This window comes from Octopus sinensis, linkage group LG2, assembly GCF_006345805.1.
Source record: "Octopus sinensis linkage group LG2, ASM634580v1, whole genome shotgun sequence".
In the NCBI taxonomy this organism is placed as follows: domain Eukaryota; kingdom Metazoa; phylum Mollusca; class Cephalopoda; order Octopoda; family Octopodidae; genus Octopus; species Octopus sinensis.
The window spans coordinates 126196837-126213817 of NC_042998.1; the positions used below are offsets into that span (position 1 = coordinate 126196837).

The 16981-nt window shown below is 35.2% G+C and overlaps 2 protein-coding genes across 4 annotated transcripts in view; one reads left to right on the forward strand and one right to left on the reverse strand.

The window, feature by feature from the left end:
• LOC115230201 (L-seryl-tRNA(Sec) kinase) overlaps positions 1–15429 on the reverse strand; it is a 65384-nt gene extending 49955 nt beyond the window's left edge. Inside the window, exons 1-2 of one of the 2 annotated variants that reach the window (XM_029800409.2) lie at positions 15413–15429; positions 14600–14689 (exon numbers count right to left, since the gene is read on the reverse strand). The gene's annotated coding sequence lies outside the window, so the exon portion shown is untranslated. Of the gene's footprint in view, positions 1–14599; positions 14690–15412 lie in introns of those variants that run through there. The other variant, XM_029800416.2, reaches the window with a different exon arrangement.
• The window catches only part of LOC115222923 (eukaryotic peptide chain release factor subunit 1), a 35296-nt gene continuing 33397 nt past the window's right edge, over positions 15083–16981 (forward strand). For both annotated transcript variants that reach the window (XR_004997334.1, XM_029793322.1), the window contains exon 1: positions 15083–15241. Coding sequence is in view for 1 of the 2 variants with exons in the window: in XM_029793322.1 (XP_029649182.1) it covers positions 15144–15241 (98 nt within the window). In the remaining variant the exon portion in view is untranslated. The remainder of the gene's footprint in view (positions 15242–16981) is intronic.

The following is a 16981-nucleotide window of genomic DNA, read 5'->3' on the forward strand; positions in this document are numbered from 1 at the left end:
CTATTACTCCTGAGGAGCTGGTAATTGACTGGTACTTTACTGTATCAAAGGATGATGGATATAAGACAAATTATTTGTTGGCATGCAGAATTTGAACTCAAAATGTAAAAAGCTGCAACAAATATCACAGGCATTAATGATTCTGTCAAAAACCCCAATAGTAATAAACATTGGTACAAGGCCACAAATTTAGTTGATTAATCAGCTTATTGTAATCATAGAGAAAAGAGAAGACCGAAAAATGTTGAACCAGGCAAGATTTGAACTTAGAATGAAAAATGACATATCTAAATACTGGAAACTATTCATCTAATGCTCTACCATTTCTGTAATTCCATACTTTAATAACTTATTCATTCTACACTAGTGAGATAATTAGTCAAAGTATGTCAGTTTTATGGAATAAAATAAGTCATTATCAATGTATATTTTCTCCTCGACTTTTCATAGCAAGCAGTATCTACTATAGATTGTTGATTTTGAGAGTGTAGAACAAGAGCTGCAATATTCAAACTTTTCTCAACAGTTTTAGTGAAAAAAATAGTTATAATCAGACTTTAAATGTGGATTGTTGAGTGTTTGCCATGTGAAACTAGCAACAATTAATTCTTAAACAGGTTGATGGTGAGAATTTAAAGGATTAACAATAAAATAAAAAAGAAAAGTTACAAAATATCATTTGGTTCATCCTATCCTAGCTTCTTTAGAAATATTTTTATATTTTGCTCTATTATCAAAATTCTGAAATAGACTAGGTTAAAAAAATGGCTATTGAATTCTTGCTAGAGTTAATAATCCATAACTCTTTTGTGATCACATATTTGTAAAGAAATACAAAAGGCACATTTCAGTTAACTTTGAAGATAAAAATTGGAGGGATTTAGTAAAATACCTAACTACTGTTATGGTAGTATTTGAGCTATATTTAAAAGTTCTTTTATGATGGAAGATTTTAATGAATATATAAGCACATTAAATATGAGATTTTGTATCATAAAATCAAAGGTGGTCTTATGCAGGTTGGTATCAAAGGGGATATGTGTCCTCTTTAGTGTTAATAATCTGAAAGTATGTGTAGTCTAATCTATACCAATATGAAAAAAAATTAACCATTTAACTGATCACAATGGTAATGCTGATATCATAACAGGTTACTTACTATTAGTCTGTCTGAAATGTTATGCTAGTCTGTGTTTCCCAAAATTACGACCGTTTTCCTCAATTATTAAGGCATTGTAATATATATATTGTAAATATAATAGTTTCTGCCCCTCTGAAACTTAACTATGTCATTTTTAATCCAAACCTAGTCAATGTCTGCAGCTAATGTCGCATTGTTGATGATGTTTCCTTCATTGCCAGAGTTGTAAACATTTTGTTCTATGATCTGTTTCTTCAAAACTTAAAATTAAACAATTCTTTGGAGCTATCCTCAATCTCCAATGCCCTAAAAAGTTATGGGTATCAATTTCTCAAACCACAAATTAAAAATACAAAAGCTATCAAAATATACTGAAAGTTATTTTCCATACTGTACAAGGCCTCCATATGTTTCATGTCTTTTTGATCAATTCAAATAAATTTGTTATTCTTTAGACTTAAAAAAAATTGCTAAAGGGATATAGGCTCAGGATAAACCTTGTTTATCAAATATGCTACTAATTATTTGCACCAAAAGATAATGAACCAGATGAGGTGAACAGTATGTCTAAGTCTAATTTTTTCAGTAAATGCCAAACTTTACCATGTGATATTTAAGGACTTTCTGGGCAACAAAATGTCCATTATTAAATGAAGATTTGTGTACTTGTTAAACAAGTAAAATGACGTCTATTGTTTGTCAAAACTAGAGCATTCTCCTCAATTCAGACGATCATTCTTTGCTATATTACTATCAACCACTTCATTGTAACTTTTAGCACACAGTTATTGTCTTTATAGTGTTTTACTAAGTTGACTTCTTCATGCATATGAGGAGGCTAATGGAAAAAATCCAAAGACTTAGCAATCAAAATATGTAACAGAGATTTGCTGAGCCAGCATACCAGATATAGATAAAATATGGATGGTGTGTTAGCTGAAGTTCAAAGTGCTGGTAAATACACAAGATCTATTTAACCTGACAAAAGGATGGGTAGTCAGGAAAGAGACTCTTAAAAAATCCCAACTTTAACACCAAATAAAACAGCACAATTATGAATGTTAAAATGCATTTAAAAGGATCAGCAGAGTGGAAAACAGAACAGTGAAATTAGGATCAATTTGTGAGAAGGGTACCTATTTTGTGAATCTATCCAACCTTTAACACTGTGGAAAAACACCAAAAAGTGATCATAATTGAATAGGTTAAAATTAATTTTCTTTACCCTAATTGTTGTACATCTAGCTTAAAATTCTAACACTAATAGTCTATGTAAAGAATAAAAAGTTTTGAATGGTACAACAATGCACTATAATACAAACAATGGGCTATGTACCTGTTGTAATTTAGTCATCCATAGTCTGATAGTTCAGAATAAAATTCCTTCTTCAGACATTCTTAGATCGAGTTACTGCTATAATCAGCTTTTCAATGGCTTTTTTTTTTGGAAGCGTCTCAGCAGTGGTCTCATGAAGCTCCTTCTGGAATTCCTTAGTGCATTGTTGTACCATCCAAAACTTTTTATTCTTTACAAACAATACACAATGCTTCAAGCAAACTACAGTACTCTCCTACTAATAGTCTAATTCACTGACATCCAACAAAACAAACCATAAAAGAATATGAAAATTAGTTATACAGTCACTCCAACTCATTAACAGTACAAAATTAATATGCACAACACATTACTATCATAATATAAATTGATTGGTTGATAACATGTATGAAGCAACATACAAACATCAATTAGACATGTATATAGATTTTAGTACATACAAGAGTTCATATACCTATATACATTAATACACACATATGCAAATCCTGACAGACATTTCTATATACACACCCACATATGTATAGATTTTTAAACAACCTATTGAAATTAAAAAGAAGAAAACATACATATTCACGTTATGAATACCACAGATATGCAATGTAGATAATACACATGCAATAAATACATCAATATAATATTTTAGAGTGACAATTTAGTTACTGTTAATCAATAAACAATAGTCTCTGGCACACCAGCTGGTCATTAACTATCAAGGTGGTTGTTTACACTGCTGTTATGACTAATTGGCAGCGTCTGAGAAAATAAAATAAGATTAGGAAATACAGAATATTACAAGCCAAACCTTGGAAGATTATGAAACAGGCTAGTAAAACTGAATACATATTTACCACAGAACAAAGCACACCACACCAAACAAAACCAAACCATACTGGTTTGTTTAATTCCTTCCTGTAAGATTCATCTAAAGTCATTCTGATCAACCAATCAATATTGTATACACTGACTAATCTAAACAGTCTTTATGACTAATATTCTTCCTGATGATAGGTATAATGTAATAAAGATAGTTAAAATAGTACAGAGCCATATTATATAGTTTTACAAGGAGAGAGATTCAGCTGGTTATCATAAGCCTTGTAGTGTCACATCACCAAAGACTGGGATTTTAGATTAGTCAATGCCATATTTCTGGTAATAACTTTTGCTACATCTCCTTCAACCCTTTCTTATAGTAGTTCAGGACTCAATAGAAAAATACACTTTTTTCTCTTGCACAATATGGAAAAAAGCAGTGAAATTAAGAAATATCAATATACACATCAACCAAAGAAATCTAAAGTCCTAGTACATTAAAGGCAAAAACAGTTACTATACTTTTTGAGGTATTTAATCTTTTAAAATCAATATTCTTGTGAATTATATATAGGTGCAGATATGGTTGTATAGTAAGAAGTTTGCTTCCTAGCTGCATAGTTTTGGATTTAAGTCCCACAGCATGGCACTTTAGGTAAAAGTCTTAGACTATAGCTCCAAGCTGACCAAAACTTTGGCAGTGGATTTGGTAGACAGAAACTGAAAAAATCCCATCATATATGTATGTGAGTGTATTGGTTTGTTCAGGTCTCTTGTAACTTAGTGGTTTGGCAAAAATGGACTGACAAAATCATCATTATTGATTAACATCTACCACCCAGCAGAGTGGTCTTAGTGCTTTTTACATGGCACAGGCGAGGTCAGTTTTGGCAAGGTTTTTACAGCTGAATGCCCTCCTCCACACACACAGATAGATAGATATGCACACATGGATATCTTGGGGAAATCCTTCTAGAAGCATGAATGTGAATGATGTCATTGGATTGCATGTGCTTCTGTGTTGTTACACATTATCTTTTATGAATACCAAATCTGACTTTCATATCACAAAAAGTACAATTCATTCAGTACATTCATTAATGAGCTTAAAGCTTGGTTTAAGGTAGAATTAATTAACTAAACTTGTACAAAGTAGTGTTGAATAAAATATATTTGTGTCAAGTCACATCCAACAAGTGTTTGAGATTAAAATATTGCTTAAATATAAAACTGAAGTGAATATAACACTAAAAATTACATTAAATAAACATTTTGTAAAATATTGAAAAGTTAACCTTTACAAAATTTAGGGCACATTTGGTCTCTAGAAAAGGAACTAAATATATCTAAATGCAAAATTTATTAATATTTTGTTCTTAGAAAGAGAATCACAACTGCAAGATCCTCATTCATCAGCATTTAATGTCCGTTTTCCAAGCTGGCATGGGTTGGATGGTTTGACTGAGGTTTGGAAAGCCAGTGGCTCCACCTGGTTCCAATCTGATTTGGCAATGTTTCTACAGCTGGATGCCCTTCCTAATGCCAACCGCTCCATGAATGTAATGGGTGCTTTTTATATGCCACCAGCACAGGAGCCAATCGGGTGTGCTGGCATCGATCACGTTTGGATAGTGCTTTTTACGTGCCACTGACGATTTGGTTATTTTCAAATTAATATTAGTGAAATTAGAAAGTTTTGATGCCATTATATTATACTTAGTTGGAGATTCCGATTCCATGAGTGATTCCACAATCCTAACTGTAAGGTGCTTGGGCTTCAAACACTTGCTGATTCACCTATCTGAAACATTGTAGTTGCTACAAGCAGAGGCATGCAAGACCCCATCCCAGAAAGTCCATCTGGCTGATTGTTAAACAAACCAGCATAATATGCTGATGTATATATATTCCTTCTGTCTTTCTTTTTTGGTATGACAATGATGCTTGCTCCACTGAATTAGAAATCTATACCACTGTCAACTACTCTGTAACTCACCCACCAAATCCTGTACAGATTTGCGTATGTAATTTATCAATCTTCAGAATTGCAACTTCCTGGAACTCTCTCCCCACTCATGTTTCCTTATTGACAATTGCTAGAAATACCAATTGAACATCAATCTCATTGAATAAATAATGCCTGAAGTGCTATAGATTTTATTCCTCTGCCTTGGACAATATCATAAAAAAGTTTCCAGCATCGAAAATTAAGACTGCAGTTGTTTCCTTTGAACTCTCAACACTTTTATCATCATCATTTAACGTCCATTGTCCATGCTGGAATGGGTTGGATGGTTTGACCAGGGCTGGCAAGCTGCACTAGATTCCAGTTTGATTTGGCATGGTTTCTATAGCTGTATGCCCTTCTTAATACCTACCACTTTGAGAGTGTAAGGGGTAGTTTTATGTGCCACCAGCACAGGTACCATTTGCATGACACCAGTATCTGCCATGACTACAATTTTACTTGGCTTGATGGGTCTTCTCAAGCATAGCATAATGCCAAGGGTCTTGGTCATTTGTCATTGCTTCTGTGAGGTTCAACACTCAAAAGATGCTTTTCACATGCCACTAACGTTGGTCACCTTGCCTTCCTGGAGTCCAGTGCTTGAAAGGTGCTTTTTATGTACCAGTTATGTGACACCAGCATCAGCCATGACTATGAATTCACTTGGCTTGATGGGTTTTCTCAAGCACAGCGTATTGCCAAAGGTCTCAGTCACTAGTCATTGCCTCCATGAGGTCCAAAGTTTGAAGATCATGCTTCGCCACCTCGTCCCATGTCTTCCTCTACCACAGGTTCTGTCTTCTTTACACAGCTATCCTCATCCATACGCACCACATGACCATATCAGCACAGTCATCTCTCTTGCACACTACTCTGATGCCTCTTATGCCCAACTTTTCTTTCAAGAATCTCACACTGTCGTACATGCACACTGACATTGCATATCCAGTGAGGCATACTGGCTTCATTTCTTTTAAACTTATGCATGTCCTCAGCTGTCACAGCCCATGTTTCACTGCCATGTAACATAGCTGTTCACACACAGGCATCATACAATCTGCCTTTCACTCTGAGCGAGAGGCCCTTTGTTGCTAGTAGAGGTAGGAGCTCTCTGAACTTTGCCCATCCTGTTCTTATTCTCACAGCTACACTCTTGGAGCATCCACCTCTGCTACTAACTTGGTCACCTAGATAACAGGAGCTATCTACTACCTCTAGCTTACCCACCTGGCAGTTGATGGAGTCTATTTTCTGTGTTTATTATACCTGTGCATTTTTTACACATAAAAGCTATTTTTCCTGTTAACCTTTGATATTGCTGCACTTCTTATGTGACCATAGCTTACACCAGGTACATCTTACGAATTTTCTACCTATGCCTTGTTTACAGATTGAGCTGGGCCATCTACTTGAAGGAATTTGTGATTTGTCTGCCTTCCTACTTACTAAGACTTTGGTTTTTGCGAGGTTAACTCTGAGGCCCTTTGATTCTAGACCTTACTTCAATACCTGAAACTTCTCTAGTTCTGGTAGTGGTTCAGCTATAAGAACAAGGTCATCAGCATAGAAGAGCTCCCAGGGGCAACCTGTCTTAAATTCCTCTGTTATTACCCAGAGAACTATGACGAACAAGAGGGCACTGATAACAGATCCTTGGCGAACCTCTACTTGTACCCTGAATTCTTTGCTGTACTCATTGTCAACAATCACCTTACACACAGTATCCCTGTACATACTTGTACCACTCGTCTATCCCTAGTTTCCGCATTGACCACCAGATATGGGAGCAGGGGACCCTGTCAAAGACTTTCTCCAAGTCAATAAAGACCAAGTAGAGAGGTTTGCCTTTGGCTGAATGTTTCTCCTGCAGCTACCTTACCAGAAATACAGCATCAGTGGTGCTTCTCCCTGGCACTGAACTGCATCTCATCAAGACTAACTCTCTCCCTAATTAGTTGGGCTATGATTCTCTCTGTAATATTCATTACCTGATCCAACAATTTGATGCCTCTAATTATTTCTGTCTACGTTATCACCTTTACTTTTGTAGCAGTTGACTATGGTGCTGCTACACCAGTCATTGGGTATGACTCCTTCATGGACCACCTGATTTACAATTCAGGTGACTAGACCATAACCCACACTGCCAGATATTTTGAGCATCTCAGCAGTGATTCCTGATGGGCTGGGGGCTTTCACTATCTTCATATCCTTAATTGCTTTATCTATCAAGGTACCGTTGATTTGGATAGCTGGTCCCTCAGTTGGGTCAACATTTGGCAGACTCTCCTCCTCCCCCCATTCATTCTCCACGTTCAGCAGTCTTTCGTAATGGCATTTCTAGTCACTGTTTAAAAGTGTGGAGCAGTAGTTCTGGTGACCATAATATTGCATAAATCATCTAAATAAAAGAGATAAAGAGAGAGAAAAAAAAGATGTCTATGTTGCTGAGATGAGGAATTCATATTATGTATACTGTTATATTAGTCAGACTGATGTCCTCATCTTAATTGTTACTTTCACTTTGTTTAAGCTGTTGCATTCTCCAGCCTTCTTCAGGTGTCTTGTGTTGTTGTATTGGAATTTTGAACCTAACCCTTTATTTCATCTACTGGGGTACACTGTTCTCATTCCACAACAGCTGAAATGTAATGAAAGTAACATCTAGATGAGGACACCAGTCCAACTAATATAAACAGAATACATGAGAAAAAAAAAGCAAATAGATTTGTTGTGGTTTATTGATGGATAACCATGACAATACTTTTTCTCTAGTGAGAAGCTGATTTGGCATAAAGAATCCAGCAGAGTAGTCAGTTAGCAAGCATGTCAATACCTCAATCAATGCAAGGTAGTTCAATCAACAGATCAATGGTAAACGCAGATGACCTTCTGAAGATAAGTGGATAAACTTCAGGAGGCTATGCTACCATCTTTATTAAATAGTTATGAAAAATGCAGGACTAAGGTGTAAGCCAGAGGGTAGCAATTTAGCTGTTAAACTAACCAGGTATTTAAAAGCATAATGAGTTGGTTGCACGGATATAGCATATAATGCAAATACACGACAACTGTTGGATGAAAATGTGTTGTCTGTTAACAGTGGAAGGTACCCATAGCAGAAAAAAACAAATGAAGTGATGAAACCAGATTCTGAGGTGTAAGGTCTGATGAGATGATACAAGACTGAAAAGAATGTTGATGAGCCATATTACAGAGGACCCAACCAATTTAAGCATGTAAAAATAGATGTTTTTAATGATGAAACAAAGGTATAAAAATAACAATCATTAGATATAATGGAAACTTTAGAAAACTGCAAATTTTAACATCAGATGTACAGCCCACACAAAATTTCCTGTTAGACATAACGTTTCACACTGGTGCAATGCCACAAAATTGTAAATAGTTAATGTTAAAAGAATGACCCCACCCACTTTCCAATACATGACTAACCTACTGGTAAAGCAATAAAGGAAGTTCTAATGCAGTTGCTTAACTTGCAAAAAATAGTAACCAAATCTCCCTGAAATCATGCTCTACTGCCTGGGAAAAACATTGGGCACATTGAATAATGCAATCCTAGATACAGTAGTGCTGAATAAAAGATGGGATGATGATGATCATCATCATTTAACATCTGTTTTCCTTGCTGGTATGGGTTGGACAATGTGACAGGAGCTGGCCAACCAGAGAGCTGTCAAAGCTTCATTTGTCTGTTTTGGCATGGTTTCTATGGTTGGATGCCTCTAATGCCAACTACTTTACAGGGAGTGCTGGGTGCTTTTTACCTGGCACTGACATATGTACAGGCGTGAGTGCTTTCTATGTGGCACCAACATGAGTGTTATGGGAGCCAAATAAGAAGCTTACTGAAAGTTGTAAATAAGTCTATGTAGGCAATAAAATTATTGGTAGAGGGATATCAAATGGTTGCATTGGAGTAAAAGGTATTAATTCTTGACACTAATCTGCTTAATACTGAACTAGTTCTAGGATACAAATTTCATATTTTAAAGTGATCTAAAAAAAAATCTTCCAAAATTCCATGTTATGTTTCAAACATAAAATTATTTCAATAAATTCATTATTTACAAAATTAACTGAAACAAAGGCTGTGTATTTCAACAGAAATATGGTGACAAAAGAATTAAAGTAGAAGAGCAAGAGCTGAAAAAATTTTCTACCTGAGTTAGGAAAAACAATTTCCACTTTTTTTTGCAGTGTAAGAGACAATGGATGCCTTGCAACAGTAAAAGAGTTAAATGTGTATGGCCAGGTTGAAATGAATCATTAATCTAGGAGACAGATTGAATATATGTAAAAGAACTAAAAAAAAAAAAAAGGCTGTGTACTAGAGACATTTCAAAATCAATTGGATGATGTATGTGGGGAGTGGGTGAAAGGGGGTGGTCAACCCTGCTTTAAAAAAATTTTAATGGAAAATGATTTAATTAAGAGAAATGACTGTGGCAAACATAGCTCGAACAAACTTCCAAGGAAAGAGATTGAGTTAGATCTTAAAAAAAAAAAAGAAGAAAGGGAAAAAACCTCACATATATGATCAAGAAGTGCTCTTAATAGCTTTGAAAAGGTTACCAAGGGTTACTAGTTTCGCCGCATCAATGATTTTGATTGCTAAGTGAACTAAGTTGAAAGTAGAAGGAAAACTGGTGCCTTTGGAAACTAGAAACAGTCACTATTGGCAAAAGCAGCAAAATATGAGAAGTTCAACCTACAAAGCATCCTGTTTACAAATGTTCAGTCAAGTAGAATTAGGTGTATTGCTCAAATACATCAAAATTCATAGAGAAATCCTATATTTCAAACCATTTCAGCTCATATGAGCAAGAAAAAGAAAATAGAAAACAATGTTTATAACTGAGAATTTCTTTATATGTTAAAAATAATTCGTTTTGTAGAGTTTACTCACCTACACCTCACTCTCAGCTAATATGTCATCATTTGCAGTGAAGTCATGAACAGAACACTGACACAAACTGCTTGATAAGTGACCTTTCTCAGAGTTCTACATAAAATCACTAGTTAAATATACTGCTCAAACATATTTGAAATATATAGGATATAATTACATCTTTTATATTAGTTTTGATTTAGTTATCTGTAAATGAGCGCCATAAATGCTTAAATGATTATGTGCTTGCTTATAATTAATCACAACTAATTTTCAATGCATTGTGCATGTTTGAGTATTTATATACAATTACATGTGAACACATTATTTTAAATACACATTTGTATGAATATAAGTGTGGTAAAAAATCCCAAAGAGCATTTAACTATTAAGGTGGTAAAGATCTGTTTTTGTGCCTATGTTCAAAATCTATATTATACTTGTACAACCTGAGCCACCCATGATTAGAAGATCAATGTACAAAAGAATTCCAGACACGACCATATATACATATACAAAATCACACACACATACATTCAAACTACAACGACTAAGATTAAATGCTGAGATAATGATCACATGGTCACAAGTTCAAACCTTCAATGCTTTAGAATCAACATGGATATGGTCATGTTGGGGTACCAACTTCGGTGACAGTTGTTCCAGGTCTTAAGATTTATCTTTGTTCTATATTTTGGGAGCCACGATTTTTTTATATTTAGCATCAATAGTATGTAGATTAGTGAGCTGGTGGAGACTGTTCAACCTTTTCAAATAATTGATCTGGGAAGATAGAAAATACTCTTTTTACAAATCAGTTATATAGTTGTGTATCTTCAAATGCAAAACTGCAGTAGTGTAGCTAAGTCAATGTTAAAAGAATTTTCTTTTTAATGACTAAAGTGAAAGGCAGCATCAATAATCCTCCAGAGGCTTGGTCACAGGCTGGAAGTTATCCTCAAATTAGAGGAGGTGGTTTGAATGCTTATAACAGAATGTACCTGGCTAAAGCACCTAAAAGCCAGGTCACTGTCAAATTGATGAATGAATTAAGTCTTTCACCTAAGAATAGGAACAGCCCCTCCAAAATTTTTGAAAAGGACTAGGCCAAGGTCCTGTGCATCAAGAACGAACCAGAAACCACAGCTGTGAAATAAACTTCTGAACCATACAACCATGTCTGTGCAGTAATCTAGTTCACATAAAAATCTAATTAGAAATATTTATATGGTGAGGATGAAACAACATTAGTTTAATGATTAACACAGGAGATGACTGTACATGCTTTGGATGTATTAAACCCCAACAAGGTATAAATTTCACCATGCTTGCTGCTAAAATAGTTTACTATTTTAGCAGTAAAAATACTCAGTAAACATATTATATTGCACATGAAAGGCATGAAAAACTAGTAGTATTGACTAATTCATGAAGAGAGAGTGAGGGAAAAATGTTTTAGCAAGTTGAACAGCCACGTAGAAACTCCCGAAGTGCAAAGGAATAGACTGTAAATTTATGTTCTTCTAGATCAGCGTTTCTCAACTGGGGTTCCCCAGAACCCTAGGGTTCTGCGAGAAAGATTGAGATAAGCTAATGCTAATTTCATGATCGTAATATTACTATACATGCACAACATATTATTGGTTATTGTAATATAGACATCATTCTATCTAATCCATTATGTCATCAAATATATAACTATATATATATATATGATATTTACCACGTGAACTATGCTAAAAAATATGAGAAAGATATGGTATATAATTTTTTTGGTGCAAGGGTTCCTTGAGACATGTAATTTATTTTAAGGGTTACGCAAGGGTAAAAAGGTTGAGAAACACTGTTCTAGATACATGACAAAATTTTCTGTTATAGATTGGGTTCACTGATTTATGGGATTTATCAATGTTCATGTGTGAATAAAGACAAAATATCTATCCTTTACATTAGAAAGGAATAAATGGGAGGGAATGCTTGGAGTTGCCTACTACATGGAAACTTAATACTGATGCTAGTATACTTGATGTAGTGGGACAATGAATAAATAAATAAATTAAAATACGCCTTTAGTAATGAGAATAATCATTATCTAAATGACTAATTCTGGTCACAAAAGGCAGGGGGAGACAATCTCGAAATTTTAATTTTAAATGGAATGCAGTGAGAAGTGAGTAATCTTTAGCAGCTTGACCAAACTTTTGCAGGTTAATGTCTAAGTAAAAATATATGCCAGGAAGATCTAAGGGGGAAACAAAGGTGGTGAGAGAGTATGCAGCTTCTAGTTCCCGAACTGACACCAATATAGCAACAAGCAATATAAATCTAAGTTCATTCATATTTAGAATTCTTAATAGGAATATTAAATCGACACCGAAAGTATGAGGAAACAAAGTTAATTACAGTGGGATTTGAACTCATGACTAAATATCACAAAGCATTTTGTCTAACGCTCTGATTGACAATCAACAACCAACAGGTGATCAGCCCTTTTGTCTTAAGCGAACGGTGGATACGACGTTTATATATTTCCCAAGTGAAAATAAATGCGTGTGTGAGAATATATAATAAAAGTTTCCCCAGAAAGAGAGAGAGAGAGTGATCCTTAGCTTTTTAATAGAAATGAGTGTGTAAGCATGAAAAGGATGGGTGCAGCTACATTTGATTCAATGTATTTTCGGGTGTTGTCGGTTTGAATAATTATATTCTTCATAGCACAGCAACTCCTTTCCGCTCCGAGACCTTGAGCTACCCAAAATGATATAATTCGTGTGTGTAAACGGTATATTATTTTCTTCAAAAGGATGGGTGGGAAAATTACCTAAGTTGTATTATGTGGAACGTGCCAAATGTGATTTATACATGCATAAGATGTGCTTCTGTAACTTCGTATAGTGATCTTCGTACTAGTAGTTAAAAAAAACAGAAACCCCAAACGAATCAGTTTATTACCTTTAATCATTTAATGTATGAATTTCTGATACATTTGAATGAATCTTTTCGTTCACTGCTTCCATGTCAGTCCCTAAACGACGTGGACAATATTTTCCATACCAAAATTGGAAGTTCAACATTAATAGAATGTTTCTACGGGTAGTCAATTTTGCACACCCGTTCAGTTTACTTAGCTGTCAGGAAGATTTATCTAATCCGCTTAAACACGAGTTTTTAAGAGCTCTTTGGGGCTGATGCATCAATAGAAGATAACAAATTATAGATAAGTGCAAAATATAAACACTGGCATTGTAATGCACACACATGTATGTGTATCTAGAGGCACTAACATACACGTGTAAGCATTCGTGCTTGTGACATTTAAGAAAATACATACATGGCACATCAAATGCGAAGAATAATAGTGATGATAAATTATATCAAGTCCGAAAACAGTCCACCGCCTTTAGTCGAACAAATCGACCCCAGGTCTTATTCTTTGTAAGCCTAGTACTTATCTATCGGTCTCTTTTGTCGAACCGCTAAGTTACGGGGACGTAAACATACCAACATCGATTGTCAAGCGATGGCGGGGGGAGGACAAACACCGACACACAAAGAAGCCCGTCGTATATATATATAAACGCATTGTAAACACACACATATATATATATATACGACGGGCTTCTTTCAGTTTCCGTCAACCAAAATCCACTCACAAGGTTTTGGTCTGCCCGAGGCTATGGTAGAGGACACTTGCCCAAGGTGTTATTCAGTGGGAGTGAACCCGGAACTATGTGGTTGGTAAGCAAGCTACTTACCACATAGCCACTCCTGCGCTTATATATATAGTACACGTGCATTTCATTTTGACAATTATGGTACTCATACAGTAATTTAGCCATATATATATAAGTTTTCTTTTGAGTATATGTATATCTATACAGATAGATAAGTTTTCTTTGTGCTTAGACGTCGTAATTGGGAGGCTTCTCGCAATCCCGTGAACATTTGCAATTAACTAATAAGTAATTAAATTAAAACCATTCATTATTAGTAATAAAACGTAAAACAATTGATTTTTTCTTCTACCTAGTGTAAAAAAAGGCAAGTATAGTATTTTTACTGTTGTCACTATTCAGTTTTTTCGAATTATCTTAATGTTTTCATTAAAAGACGGACGTAACTGCACTCCTACACTTATCGTTTCACAGTTTAATAGTATTTAGCAGGTAATCAACATTTTCGATCCAGTGTATATTCTGGACTGTACAACTAGTTTACATCAACATTTTAAACTTTTTCTTCAATCAATAAAATTAGAAATTCTCCCGCAATGTTAACAACTGTCCTTACCACTATGAATACGTCTGCCCCAACTAGTTAGCATGAAATCAGCTGTAACAATCCCAATACCAACATTACAGATACACATATGTATATTATACATACCTACATACACATGTATAGTCGCTAACGAGTGTGATTCCTTCAGCCTACATCATCCACATATCACCATCGCAGCTGACTTTCACACTCTCTCTAAAACACATACTTCTCCCATCCCTCTTTTAGTTTCCCTTCTCTTCCTACTACTCCATATTTATTTCCTCCTCTCATTGTTTCTTCCTATCCATCCTAGCTCTTCTTTTAACTCCTACCATAGTGCTTGCAATAGTCTTTCTTGCACCAACTCTCTTTAACCCAACACCTCCAACTACGTATAATTTTGTGTTCTCCTCCCACTCTGTTATCTCCTCCTGTTCCTCTGAGCCATTCATTCCTCCGCCCTTCACAGATGCTGTTTGCACTCGCCTCCTCCTCTTCCTCTTTAATATCTCTTACCAACCCCTGTAACACTCTCTTCTACACCTACCACAAATATGTTTGTGCTTGCCTTCTCTTCCCCCTCCCTATAGTTTTCTTATCTCCCACTATTTCCGCGACACTCTCTCCTCCACCCACCACAGACGGAACAGGTCCGAGCCTTTTCAAAATGGCTTCCAACGGTGTGGATGGTGAAACGAACGCCGATCGTAACGTCGAAATATGGAAGATAAAGAAGCTGATCAAAAGCCTGGAGGCGGCTAGGGGGTAAATGTTTTCGCTCAATCTTCACGTACTGGTGAAACATTTTCTTAACGTTGGGCCGACATAGGGAGTTGTGTAAATTCCCCAAAAGTAGTCGACCAGTTTCTTTGCTGCCTGTCTATATATGTGTGTATATAAGCGCTGTGTGTGTGTGAAAAGAAATTTTTTCTGTACCTCTCTCTCTCTCTCTCAGTATGTTTGCCACATGGCTTAATGTTCGTTCGCCCATCCTTTTATTCATTTACCGACAACTGTAGATTTCCACAGGCTATAAATGGTTACCTATACAATTTTGTTTTTGTTTTTAAAAATTGGGTTACAATCTTTTTTTTTTTTTTAATGATTTCAATTGATGATAGATAACAGTACGGTAAAATATATATAATCGTTCTATACACATGCAGCCTGTCTCATAAACATAAAATTTCACTGTAAGTCTGAAGAGTTTCTATCGTACCGTTTGCTTTATAGTCGCAGCTGCCTGTTTGAGACTAGTATCAGTCAATCCAGTATATATGTATATATATACATATATATAATATAATATACACGTTGTGGCCTGCTACTATACACCGGATTCTCTTTACATCCTAAACTACGACTACCCAGGCAAGAAGCTTAAAAGCATTACTCTTATTTAAACATTTATTGTTATTACACATATGTACATGTACCTCAACTTATATAATATGTACCGTTGATGAAATAAAACTCTCCTAGAATGAAGATATGTCGCATATCTATTAACCTCTGTCTATCTAACAATCTGTGATCATACAATCTTATATCTTAAGCTTTCTTGTATACGAGACATCGAGGGAATCTTTCTCAAGCTAGCCATTTATTTAACACGTCTCTTTCTGTTGAAATTAGCTGTTTTACCTCCTTTCCTACTTTATTAATTATTAAATCCGGTTCAAAGCTATTATTAATGTTAGAATTATTATTATTCGTGAAACGTTCGTTGCCTTTTAATTGATGTGTTCGTTATCTCCAGCAGTTTGTGGCATGACGTGCTGAGGCACTTGCTTCTTCTTATCCCATTTATGTAAACCATGCTTCTCTCACCTGGCTGTCACCTTAATGTAAAAGATCCAAGTGTTGCTGTCATAAGGCCACTCAATTACTTCACTAACTAGCACATATATATATATAAATATATATAAAGATTTTCTAACATGCTGTGCTAATAGTAATTATACACTATTTGTGCACAACATTACACAGCACTTAATGCACATCACATAATACACACGTTAGTCTGAGTAAGCATGAATATTTGCTAAATTCAACTAAACATTATATAGTAAATATATATATATATAACATTGTGTACAGTTTATACTATATAATTCGTGCTATGTATAACGCTATATTTCATCGTTGTTGAGGTTTAGGCCTAGATCGGCCCTAATACAACAAACTTATGATGAAAGACATCGACTGTGATTTCACCGCCTTTTTAAGAATATCTACTACTAGATTATTCAGTGTCCTTCTCTTTAAGACTTTAGGGACATTTGTTTGCTATTTCAAGCAGGTTTAGCGACCACATAAATGTCCCCCTGAGATTATTTTAATTACTGTGTGTTGAATAGCGAAGATAGATTGTGAAATATAAAAAAATCCAGTGGCATACAAACCACTTCAGTGAATCTCTTCCATATATCTTTTCTCCTTCAAAGAACTTGTTAGACCAAAGTTTGTTGGTAGATTTATCTACATCCTTGTTTTACTCTGAGT